Here is a 13395-nt window from a genome sequence, read left to right on the forward strand (position 1 = left end):
AACGGGACAGTTTTCTCTACAGGGAAACCTTTGTTTCACATCACTTTAGCAGCTTCCAATATTTCAGTTTCTGGGTCTGCACTCTTGTTGTGCCCATTGCATACCTTCCAACTGTCCTGGATTCATTGAGAGGTATGCCATTACAAGGAAATTGGTCTCTCTCTCTGGACTTTGTGTTTTATATGAAGTAAAAGGAGGAGAAAGAACCCACAAATGAACACCCAAAACTCCAAGGTGGACAGAAGCACCAAATTGGGAATTTTTGGCAGGGGGATTTTGCTGATAAAGCATCAAACACATATAAGGTGTCATGTACATTGGCATGTAAAGTTGATTTTGACTTTTTTTTGCCAAAGCTCTTAAACTCAACTCAATAAAAGCCTAATGTATGTGTCCATGTACACATACTGTAGGGTTTTAGCAGAGTTTAGTAGCTGCCGTGTTCAGGTGAGGTTAAACCTCATTCTCCTGAATGTGGAATAACTGTGTTCAGGATAGGAACATTTTGACTGCTGGCTGCGGGGAAAAAGCAAAACGCCGCAAAAATGCAATTGGCTTTTTTGATGCGTTTTGTGGTTGCCTGAAGCCGCGGTCAGGGTAGATTGGTGTAAAAACAATCAAGCGAGCAAAGTCCTTTCCCAAAATCCCAGGACGAAGTCGTAATGATATAACACGTAGGGATGTGGCTGTACGGCAACTGGAAGTGCCGTTTACACATCACCGGATGTGTTACAAGGTCTCAGGTGTGAATGGGGAGCAGGTGTGTTAAACTTGGTGTTATTGCTCTCACTCTCTCATACTGGTCACTGGAAGTTCAACATGGCACCTCATGGCAAAGAACTCTCTGAGGATCTGAAAAAAAAAATTGTTGCTCTACATAAAGATGGCCTAGGCTATAAGAAGATTGCTAAACCCTGAAACTGAGCTGCAGCACGGTGGCCTCTGGCTGCATCCGCCTGTCACTCAGCCACAGACAGTGTGGACGTACTCCATTCGGCCCCTCAGGCTGCTCTGTCTGTCTGTGGCTGGTCCTGGAGTCTGGCTGTTGGGGCCAGGGGTCTGGCTGCTGGAGTTGGGCTGCTGGTCCTGGAGTCTGGCTGCTGGTGCCCATACTGTTGTCCCCAGCCTGCTGTATGGGTACTTTTTTTGGGGTCGGTCTGGCCAATTCAGCAGGGAAGGAGGGGAGTGGATAGAGACAGAGAGAAGACTGTGATCTGCAGGCTGTAGCAATTAAAAGAAAATAAAACGTTCCCCTGTCAAGTGGACTCTTTCTCCACTTTCGGGTGCCGCTGTGCAGTGAACTCCTGTGCGACAAGAACACGACAGTCCCTTCTATATCAATCAGCCAGGCAGACCGGGACTGTCATGTACTTGTCGCACAGGAGATCACTGCACAGCGGCACCCGAAAGTGGAGAAAGAGTCCGCTTGACAGGGGAAAGTTTTTTTTTTCTTTTAATTGCTACAGCCTGCAGATCACAGTCTTCTCTCTGTCTCCGCCCACCCCCCTCCTTCCCTGCTGAATTGGCCAGACCGACCCCAAAAAAAATACCCATGCAGCAGCCAAAGCAGGCTGGGCACAGCAGTATGGGCTGTCCCCCTTCAGCTTGCAGCGCCTTGCATCCGCCTGTCATTCAGCCACAGACAGTGCGGACATACTCCATTCGGCCCCTCAGGCTGCTCTGTCTGTCTGTGGCTGACTGACAGACCCAGCCAGGAGATTGCCCTGCGTTCGCAGGTGTCCAGGAGCCCGCAGCCTAATGCGGGAGACTCCTACGGCTCGCGGGAGACTTGAGATGTCCGGCATGTTTACTAAAGGAAGTCGGCTTCACAGCCAGCTTCCCACTACACATGCACAGGTCATGCTGTGCTTTCTGAATAGACCCCAGCCTTCTGGGACCTGTGATGTGTCCCAGAAGGTTGACAACAGGGAGAGTGGGAGGCTCCAACTCCGATCGCCTAGGCAGTCGGAGCAGAAGTGGGAGCGGGTACCTAATAAAACTAGATACCCCCTAAAAAAAAAAACCTCCAAAAGTCTGATTGGATGGGTAAAAAGTGTTAGAGCAGAACTTCCTTTTTAGGGTGAAATTCTGCTTTAAGCACATACCGAGTATAAACTTCTTTAACTTTTAATCTTTGTCCATGTTATAGTTTAGGCTGGTGCCATGACCACTGCCTTGAGTTTATTGTTTCAGGTTGTCTCCTTTCTCATGCAGCATCCTATGGAGCCACCCTTGCATGCAGGGACTAGAGTTTTGTCTCCTTAGATTGTGTGCATCAATAGAAACACAGCCCTAAAATCTAGGATGGCGAGGCACTCCCCTCTTTCCTCCCTCCTCCTTCCTCCTTTCTTCAAGCTAATAGACTGGCTTCAGACTGCAATGTGCACTGTTAACTCTTTCCTGTGAAGACTGGAAGTTCAGGAAAGCAGCCCTGGGATAGCGGGAGCCAGCAGCATTGACAAATTGTAATCTGCAGGTGCTGGTGTAAGAATTGTAACAAGTTGTTTACTGGGGAATGTTCATCATATTGTGCGCAATGTGTTAGGCTAAAAAATGCCGAGGGTTTAGTACTAATGTCAGGGTGACTGAATGCATTGCAATAGCTTATTTACTTTTCTTTATATAACATGACTCAATAATTGCTCTTTTCCAGATCACATGGAATGCTCCACTTTTACCAAATGGAGAAATATTACGTTATGAAATCCTCATGCCAGATCCTCAAGTTGTCATCACTGACACTGCACTGTTAAGCTACACAATGACAAATCTCATCCCTTACACTAACTATTCTGTAACAATAGTGGCCTGCTCTGGAGGAGGCCTATATGTCGGTGGATGTACGGAAAGTCAGCCTACATTGGTTACCACTCAGCCGGCACCTCCAGAGGGTGTAGGTCCTCTCTCTGTAGTCCCTGTTGGTGAGACATTCATTGCTGTTTCCTGGCAGCCTCCCTCAAGGCCTAATGGACCAGATGTAAGGTAAGGTCAGGTACTTGTTATAAACTAGGAGGAAAGCAACATTTCCATGAGGAATGCAAAAATATTGGGTTAAAACTCCACAAACTGCACAAATAAGGAGTTGGGGTTTACTATTGGGCAGTGTGGGACAAGTGCTATAATATCTGAGGAAAGGTAAGACCCCACCAAAGGACCCAAGTTTGAGAAGTATGTTAAAGTGATAATAAACTCTGCCAACAAAAATTAAAAAAATTGGTGCCTTGGTTTACACCATAATGGGCTAGTATGCACTGCATACTATTTTGGTATGTATACCATGTTGGGTTTTTTTTCAAAAAAGAAAATCCCAGACTGCTGCACTCTGAAGACGAACATCTTTATTTCATGAATTAAAATCCAACAATAGCCATCTCGTCGGAACAGAGGATAGCGATAGCTAACGCGTTTCACATACAGAGATGCTTACTCATAGCTCAGCTCAGCTATGAGTAAGCATCTCTGTATGTGAAACGCGTTAGCTATCGCTATCCTCTGTTCCGATGAGATGGCTATTGTTGGATTTTAATTCATGAAATAAAGATGTCCGTCTTCAGAGTGCAGCAGTCTGGGATTTTCTTACTCCAGATGTTTTGGAACTACATTTCCCATGATGCTCAACTACACTACAGAGTGCATGAGCATCATGGGAAATGTAGTTTCAAAACATCTGGGGTGCCAAGGTTCGCCATCACTGACCTTTAGCAACCAGTTTCCAGTTTTGATTTTTACGGTCCAGGTTTGAAAATGATTTAGTAAAGTTGACTTTTTGATATGGTCTATGTAAAATTTGCCTTTAGATCACCTTTCTTACATTAGCTCCAATTTATGTTCCTTCACGCTCTAAATTTCACTGAATTCCTGAAAGTGGAGGGGGGAATAAGTCATAAGAGGGCCAAGGAGAGCTGCAGGGCTGCCTCTGTGTGTCTGTGTAAATCCAGGAAGTTAACAGGCAGCAGCTTCAGCTGCCCACAGTTAAAATGAATGCAGCCAGACTCAGTGGAGGGAGATTTCTGCAGCATGTTTGGCAAGTACAGAATTACAGTATATATAAAATTATATGCAAAGTGGTTGGAGGGAAGCTTCAGAATGGTAAAGATGTTTTTGTTACAAATTATGTGAGCAGACTGCAGTTCTTCTTGAAATTAGGTGGCCTTTGTTTTTGTTTGTATCCCAGTGGATCAGTCTAAAAGCCAGGCAGCTAATATTTTCAGAAGAAAGTCAGTAATGGTCCAGTCCAAATCATTTGGTAGAGGAGGGATTATGGTGTGGGGTTTTTTTTTCAGGGGTTGGGCTTGGCTCCTTAGTTCCAGTGAAGGGAACTCTTAAGGCGTCAGCATGCCAAGATATTTTGGACAATTTCATGCTCCCAACTTTGTGGAAACAATTTGGGGATGGCCCCTTCCTGTTCCAACATGACTGCGCACCAGTGCATAAAGCAAGGTCCATAAAGACATGGATGAGGGAGTTTGGGATGGAAGAACTTGACTGGCCTGCACAGAGTCCCAAACCCAACCCAATCGATCACCTTTGGGGTGAATTAAAGTAGAAACTTTGAGCCAATCCTTCTCGTCCACATTGGTTCCTGACCTCACAAATGTGCTTCTGGAAGAAGCGCACATTCCCATAGACACGCTTCCCAGAAAAGTTGAAGCTGTTATAGCTGCAAAGGGTGGGCCATCTCAATATTGAACCCTACGGACCAAGACTGGGATGCCGTTAAAGTTCATGTGCGTGAAATGGCAGGTGTCCCAATACTTTTGACAATATACTATATATGTGAATCGTATAGTGCCTTGAAAAAGTATTCATACCCCTTGACATTTTCCACATTTTTTCATGTTACAACCAGAAACATAAATGTATTTTATTGGGATTTTATATGATAGACAATCACAAAGTGGCACATAATTGTGGAGTGGAAGAAAAATGATAAATGGTTTTTAACATGTGTTTCAAATAAATATCTGAAAAGTGTGGCGTGCATTTGTATTCAGCCCCCTTTACTCTGATACCCCTCATAAAATCTAGTGGAACCAATTGCCTTCAGAAGTCATCTAATTAGTAAATAGAGTCCATCTGTGTGTAATTTAATCTCTGTATAAATACAGCTGTTCTGTGATGCCCTCAGAGGACCTTAGTGAATAAACATCATCATGAAGGCCAAGGAACACACCAGACAGGTCAGGGATGAAGTTGTGGAGAAGTTTAAAGCAGGGTTAGGTTATAAAAAAATATTCCAAGCTTTGAAAATCTCACGCAGCACTGTTCAATCTATCATCTGAAAATGGAGAGTATGGCACGACTGCAAACCTACCAAGACATGGCCATCCACCTAATCTGACAGGCCGGCAAGGAGAGAATTAATCAGAGAAGCAGCCAAGAGCCCCATGGTAACTCTGGAGGAGCTGCAGAGATCCACAGCTCAGGTGGGAGAATCTGTCCACAGGACAACTATTAGTCGTGCACTCCACAAATCTGACCTTTATGGAAGAGTGGCAAGAAGAAAGACATTGTTAAAAGAAAGCCATAAGAAGCCCCATTTGCAGATTGGGGGACACAACAAACGTGGAAGAAGGTGCTCTGGTCAGATGAGACCAAAATTTTACTTTTTGGCCTAAAAGCTAAACGCTATGTGTGGCGGAAAATTAATACTGCACATCACCCTGAACACACCATCCCCACCATGAAACGTGGTGGTGGCAGCATCATGTTGTGGGGATGCTTTTCTTCAGCAGGGACCAGGAAGCTGGTTAGATTGGATGGGAAGATGAATGGAGCCAAATACAGGGCAATCTTAGAAGAAAACCTGTTAGAGTCTGCAAAAGACTTGAGACTGGGGCAGAGGTTCACCTTCCAGCAGGACAACGACCCTAAACATAGAGCCAGAGCTACAATGGAATGGTTTAGAACAGCGGTAGGCAACCTAGGGCCCTCCAGTTGTTGTAGAACTACATTTATGAGGCATTGCAAGGCTGGCAGTTACAATTACTCCCAGAGGCATGATGGGACTTGTAGTTCTGCAACAGCTGGAGGGTCTCAGGTTGCCTACCCTTGGTTTAGATCAAAGCATGTTCATGTGTCAGAATGGCCCGGTCGAAGTCCAGACCTAAATCCAATTGAGGATTTGTGGAAAGACTTGAAAATCGCTGTTCACAGACGCTCTCCATCCAATCTGACAGAGCTTGAGCTATTTTGCAAAGAAGAATGGGCAAAAATGTTACTCTCTAGATGTGCAAAGCTGGTAGAGACATCCCCAAAAAGACTTGCAGCTCTAATTGCAGTGAAAGGTGATTCTACAAAGTATTGACTCGGGGGGGGCTGAATACAAATGTACCCCACACTTTTCACATATTTATTTGTAAAACATTTTGAAAACCTTTTATGATTTTCCTTCCACTTCACAATTATGTGCCACTTTGTGTTGGTCTATCACATAAAATCCCAATAAAATAAATTTATGTTTTTGTTTGCAACATGACAAAATGTGGAAAATGTCAAGGGGTATGAATACTTTTTCAAGGCACTGTATGTCCCTCTCTGGTGCCCTTTGTTCATCTCACCTACCCCTGTTGAGTGAGACAAACAGCACAAGTGAGGGGCACATTATTCATCACACCAGGAAGTGTCAAATAGTAGTGGTGCAAAGTATTAACACACTGATATAAACCTTTTTCTTTTTTTCTTTTTCTTCCATATTGCTGCTGTAAGTTTTTACACCCCCTGATATTATTGCTTAAAAGTATAACTAAAGGCACAACTTTTTTTTTTAGTTTTGGACAAAGTGGAGAGGGATTATAGAACCCCTGTCAGTTTTTATTGCTGTCTGTGTCCATGTTAGGGAGATTCCCCCTCTTTATTTGTCCTGTGTAGATTATAATTGAAAGCGAAAGTAAAAGAAATTGCCAAATGTTCAGCGAAATCTTTCAATGGGGACACTTGTTCTGGTGACCTGGGGACCTTCAGGGGATTTCCTTAATTTGCAGGGATTTTCTCTCACTTCCTGTTGGCTATGGGACAGGAAGTAAAGAGAAATCTCCTCAATGGGACACAGATGCTGAAAAAAAATCTGACAGGGGTTAAAACCTTACTTTACTCTGAAAAAAAAGTTTTGCATTTAGTTCTTCTTTAATTGTATATTACTTTTTTAAGTAATATAAATTAGCTACATAATAATAACAGAAGTGTGTTTAAAAATAACAATACTGCTTCCTGGAGACTCTCGCCATAAAAATAAATATGCATGGTTGGGCAATGCAAGCGTGCATATTTATATAGCAATATAAAAAACTGGTTAGCACTAGGTCCATCAAATGCGGCGTTTCTCGAGGAGGGCGGCACGGAACCCCAGGGGTGCCTTTTGGGTTCCCCTGTTTTGCCGCGAACATGAGACCCAGTGTAATTGAATAAAAAGCCTTTGCGCTACTGTGATGTGTTCGAAAATAACTAATAAAGTAAAAAAGGGAATATCGTGCAAAATATGCAAATATATTCAAATAAAACCACCACAAAATTTGTGATGAGCAATCAAAGTGCAATAAGTGCAATTAAAGTGCAATCAAATCTGTCTGCAGCAGGATCTAGTAGTGTTCACATCACACAAGCAGAGTAAATAAAAACAGTAGTGATCCCGCGCTACAGCAATAAAGTATAAGTCTACAAAAGTGATGAATCAATGAAACCAAATCAATTAAAAATTACATCAATTAATAAATAAAAAATAAATCTAGGGACACTAGGAATAACTAAGAATCATACAGAAATGATAAAGAAGTCCATGTAATGTGGGAAAATTTTCTTCTAATAAGACATCTTGCTGGTTAACAGTCTTTTCAAAATGTTCTCATAAAAAGGCTTAGGAATCTGCAAATCTTTATGAGTGAGAGATAAACAATCGGGGAAACAAGCTCACAGAACTCTCACCTCAATTCTTTGGATCATCAGCATATATCATTATTAAAGGATTCTTTCAGCTATTCCGACAGCTACCACCAGGGGGTCCTCCGTTCCAGCATATGTTGTATCTATGTGGATGTTCTGGATCTACATCTTCATACGATCTCACATTCCCAAAGAACGGGGGGAGAAAAAAAAGGACTCCAATAGTGTAGTATGTCAGAGAACAACAGCTATTTTATTAGGTATAACAAATTGGACCCTTACATCAACAATAAATAAAAAGGTTTTAAAATTGAACTTTAAAACAGTGTGGCTTTTGACCGCAGTTCTCACGTCACTTCCGGTATCTAATCCACAAACGGCCACTCCCTACGCGTTACGTCATCACGTGACTTCATCAGGGGACTTTTATGCAGATTACTCAGCCTTTTTATGGGAACATTTTGAAAAGACTGTTAACCAGCAAGGTGTCTTATTAGAAGAAAATTTTCTCACATTACATGGACTTCTTTATCATTTCTGTATGATTCTTATTTATTCCTAGTGTCACTAGATTTATTTATTATTTATGAATTGATGTAATTTTTAATTGATTTGGTTTCATTGATTCATTTATTATTTATTAATTGATGTAATTTTTAATTGATTTGGTTTCATTGATTCATCACTTTTGTAGACTTATACTTTATTGCTGTAGCGCGGGATCACTACTGTTTTTATTTTATGAGGCCCAGTGTGTCCTGGATCAGAGATGGATGAGGACTCTGTGATCTGGGGGGATTCTGACACTGTAATGAGGGGATTCTGTGGTGATGGGGGGCCTCTGTGGTGATGGGGGGGGGCTCTGGATTACAGGGGGGGCTTTGATGTGATGGAGCAACTCAGATGTGTAGGAGGACTCCAATGTGAAGAGGGGGCTCTGATGTAATGGAGGGACCTCTAATGTGAAGGGGGCCATCTGATCTAAAGTTCATTTTATCAAGGGGGTTGTGTGCATCATCCCAAGCTCAAGCTTTCCACTGATAAGTAACATTTATGATTTTTTTTACATTTTAGACTAGGGTGCCTCAAGATTTTGCATATTTTTAAAGGTGCTGCAACTGAAAAAAGGTTGAGAAAAGCCAATCTAATGTCTACGAAAAAAAAAAAAGATTAAGAATGATAAAAAATTATTTATCAATAATTTATTTTTATAATCGCAGACAAAAAAAGAAAAAAATATATATATATATAAGCTGCAGGCATATAGAGGAAATGTTTGAGATATAAGCTTGCTTTTGATAGCATGCTGGTTGATGCAATTTTTTGCGATAAAACCCTCTTGGAGATGTCATGTGTTAATGTATTTCTTTTGAAAAAAAATGACTTTTTTTTTTTCTGTAGCAAAATAAGTTTGGAACCCTCAACATGTTTATCTGAGCAATTTTGCAGCTGTAAAAACAAAATAATGTTTGAAAACCCCGTTTTTGTTTAATAATATTAGTGGAGATAATCCGTGCGCTTTGCTTGTCTTTTGTGTTAGATTTGAACTCTTGAGACGCACAATCCTGCAACCACTTGCATCAAATCCCCCTAAAGATTTAAATCTGTGGCAGAATATTTACTCAGGAACTCGGTGGTTCTATGAAGATAAGGGTCTTAGCAGGTAAGATTACAAAACGGTGAAAAAAAAAAAAACAAGTGCTGGCATTTTTAATAGAGAGTATAAACAGCGGCGAGCACAATTTTATAGCAGCTTTGTGTACATTGCGGTGTTGTGAAATGGAACATGTGAAATTTATCTTCTCTTCGGCTAAAAGAAAAATGTATTTGGGTTTTGATGGCTTCTACTGACGAAAATCCTAAGAGCACCGCTACATGGGCAACATTTGATTTTGCATAACCTAAAAATTGATGCTCCCAGGCTGCTTTGTTTATTATGCAAATGCTTACTACTATTTAAAGTGCACCTGTCAGTGCTAAAAGTTAGTAAGCCAGTATAGCGGTAATTAATGAGGACCTGTACTGTGTTAAATAAGGCAAGCAGAGGGCAGAAGACTAATCACCAGTTAGGACGAGGTTCAGGTTTGCTGCTACCATGGGTCCTAGGTGAATCCTACTGATTCGAGATCGCAATCATAGTGAATTTATGTGCAGATATGCCCAGGAGAATCTGGGTTTTTTTTTATACCATAATTTACTACATGGCCTTTTATTCATGGGGGCTTTTGGATAAGCCAACCCCCCTCAATATAAAAGGAAGCCACTGTATTGTCATTGTATTGGAAGCTGCTGTAGGAAAGGTAAGGAAAGATAAATAACTGCACTTTTGAGCAATCAACATCAACATCATTGCTTTTTTTGTTACATTGCTTTGTTTTTTGTTTTGTTTTTTTGCTTTTTATGCTTTTTTGTTACATTGTTATTTATTTATTTATTTTTTGTGGTTAATTTGAGGTCAGCAGTGACCTTGACTGCTGTCCCGCTAATACCAATCTTTTCAATTTTTTTGCTGCAAAAAATAAATGAATAACAAAAAAAAATGTTATATATACATATACATATATATATATATATATATATATATATATATATATATATATATATATATATATATACATACATATACATATATACATATATATATATATTCAAACCCTCCTGGTGCTGAGCCTGTAAACACAGGATCAGCACCATGGACAGCACTTACAAACATCCCTTTAACCTGTTGCCGAACGCCCCAAATACATTTACTGTGGGGCGGCGGCTCCTCTGGGCAGAATCACGTACAGGTAGGTCATTCTGCACTTCCGCCGGGACTCGCCGATCATTCCCAACAGAGGCAGAAAGGTGGTCTGCCTATGTAAACAAGGTAGGTCGCTGTTCTGTTAGTAGGGAAGACAGAGACCCTGTGTTTCTGCTAAGCACGAACAGAATTCTCTGTCTTCCCACAGTTAAAGCACTCCCCCTACCTACAGTTAGAAAGCACTCCCTAGGGACACATTTAACCCTTTTTTTTTACATAAAGAGATCCCAGAGTTTGTAGACGCTATAACTTTTGTGCAAACCAATCAACATACGCTTAATGTTTTTTTTGTTTACCAACAAAATGTAGCAGAATAGATATTGGCCTAAATTGATGAAGAAATTTGAACTTTTACAATTTTTTATTGGATGTGTTTTATAGGAGAAAGTAATATATATATATATATATATATATATATATATATATTTTTTTTTTTTTTTTTTCTAAATTGTCGGACTTTTTTGTTTGTCTCCCCAACCCTCAGAGTCATGAAGAGCTGACATTCCTCCTCAGGGTGCAGGTTACTAGACATTGTGGGTATAGTGCAAGATGGAAAGATGGGTCCCAGTCACTTTTTAGAATGAACAAAGAGAGCTTTCTTAATCGTACATCACGGGACACAGACCCATAGTAATTACTATGTGGGTTATAGGCCACCTTCAGGTGATGGACACTGGCACACCCTAAGACAGGAGGTCCACTCCCTTTATAACCCCTCCCACTACTGGGAGTACCTCAGTTTTTTTGCCAATGTCTAAGGTGTTGGTCAGGAGTAAAGATGTGCTGTGCTGAGCTCCACTGATGCAATCCTTGCTGGAGCTAGCTATGCAGCTGGATCCATTCAAAGTGTCTTTTAGGCTGAATTGAATGGTACCCGGGCCTCGTGCCGGAAAAAATGAAGTTTAGCCTGTAACGCTTCTCTTTCTAGAGAGCTAGACCCCGGGATCCAGTGCTTTGGTTTTTTCAGCCTTAAGTTTTTTTCTGGCGGGGTGTTTTACGGGTCCAGGAGTGCGAATCCCCCGATAAAAAATGGGGCCCCAGTTCCTGAAGGTTTTTTAAACGGAGCCCACCATGAGAGGTGAAGATTGGGTCTGTTGGTTTTACCACAGAAAACTCTGCAGCGGGAAAAGTAAGTGGAGACTTCTAAAGAATTTTAAAGTTTCTTGTGAATTGTCGCCTTTAAAATGTAAATGTTGTTATGCCTAAAAGTCACCACTGGGGTCTGTATAGAGCACGTACTTTGTCATGCTTTCTCACATGCTGTGTCAGCAGACGATGACAGATCTCTCTCCGGCTAGAAGTCACAGGACTCTGGTAAGATGTTGGGGTTGGGGGGATTTTTCTCTAAAAAACACCCCCCATCCGGACAAAAGCTCTCCCCCTCTTTCTAAGTAGAGGGAGAAGCAGAACGATCGGCGGATGCCACTCCGTTCTCCACCACCTCTATATAGCGGTTTGTCACAGCCCTCCTCGCGGCCCCCCCCCCACACACACACCAATCCCGTTGGATCGGAGGCCTGCGATCGCGTGGGAAAACGCTCTTTTTTGAAAAGAGGAGGGCACGGTGGGAACACGGAATGAGAGTTGTTTAGCGCGGCGTTGGCATGCAGCAACATCCAGCGCAGGAGTACTTTTAAAAGACTCTATTTTTTGCTGACTGCAGCTGTCAGACAGACACAAAAGCTAAAAAGAGGCATGTAAGTAGTGACACGGGTTTTCCTTTGGCGCATTTACTAAAAGCATCAGGCTGAGCATTAAATAGCAGTGGCAGTTGCTGGACTATTTGCTCAAGCAGTGGATGCGATTTCTTCTGATAGTCCCTCTGCATTTGTACATCGGGCTATGGTCAGAAGGGGGGGGTGAAACACCCCAAAAAAGGGCTTAAAAGGGACTCCCGAAAGCTCTAAACACTCTACATTGGCACCCTACCCTGCGAGTTCTGGGGTGGCCGGTCAGAATAAGTGATCAGGGCTATCAAATATTGCAATGCAATTGTTTTCAACACTGCAGCCCCTTTCTATATTACTGGAGAGGGTTTCATCAAGCCTTGATGGGATTGACTAGCGGCTTTAATCGCATCCCGGAATGGGATAAAATGCGATTTCCCTCAGGGGACCATGAGAAGGCTGATGACTCCTCTTCTGAGGGGTCAAATGCGGTTGTCCGCTCCACTTTTTTTGCTACTCTTCATTGAGTCGGTTGATATGCCCACTTCTTGTTTGGGTTCACGGAAGCCTTCTCAAGTTGCGCATGCCTTTCCAGTCCATTCATTGCTTATATATTCTGAGTGGGATCACCCAGATAAACATTTTTTTCCTCCTATAAAGTTTTAACACTTTTTCCTATGAAGGAAACATTCACTAAATGTGGGGATACCAGCAATTGTCGCTGCTATATCCTCTGTGAATGAAAGTTTGACTTGTCTAATAGACAATGCTCAAATGCTTAAGGATCCAACAGATAAAAAGTTGGAAATTCCCCTAAAAACAAAAAGCAAAAAACACTTTTTTTCTGATGTCTCAGCAATTGGTGTACAGTATGTCAATCCTTGAGAGACCAGTCTGAACAGGTGCTCAAGGTTATTTCTGATCAGCAGGCCATGATTTAGCCGAGTTACCAGCAGCATTGTTTGGAAATAGACGCCATGAGAGGTTCTATTCCTCGTGCCTTACGCTTGGCTGGTGCATAAGCATAGAATCTTATGGTTGAAAAAT

The 13395-nt window shown here is 41.9% G+C and overlaps 1 protein-coding gene across 1 annotated transcript in view; it reads left to right on the plus strand.

Moving 5' to 3' along the window:
• Positions 1-13395, plus strand: part of USH2A (usherin) — a 1400924-nt gene that overhangs the window by 905465 nt on the left and 482064 nt on the right. Inside the window, exons 43-44 of the mRNA XM_073628975.1 lie at positions 2654-2982; positions 9419-9541. Of these exons, the coding sequence (XP_073485076.1) occupies positions 2654-2982; positions 9419-9541 (452 nt within the window). The remainder of the gene's footprint in view (positions 1-2653; positions 2983-9418; positions 9542-13395) is intronic.

Source organism: Aquarana catesbeiana, linkage group LG04 (genome assembly GCF_042186555.1).
Source record: "Aquarana catesbeiana isolate 2022-GZ linkage group LG04, ASM4218655v1, whole genome shotgun sequence".
Classification (NCBI taxonomy): Eukaryota; Metazoa; Chordata; class Amphibia; order Anura; family Ranidae; genus Aquarana; species Aquarana catesbeiana.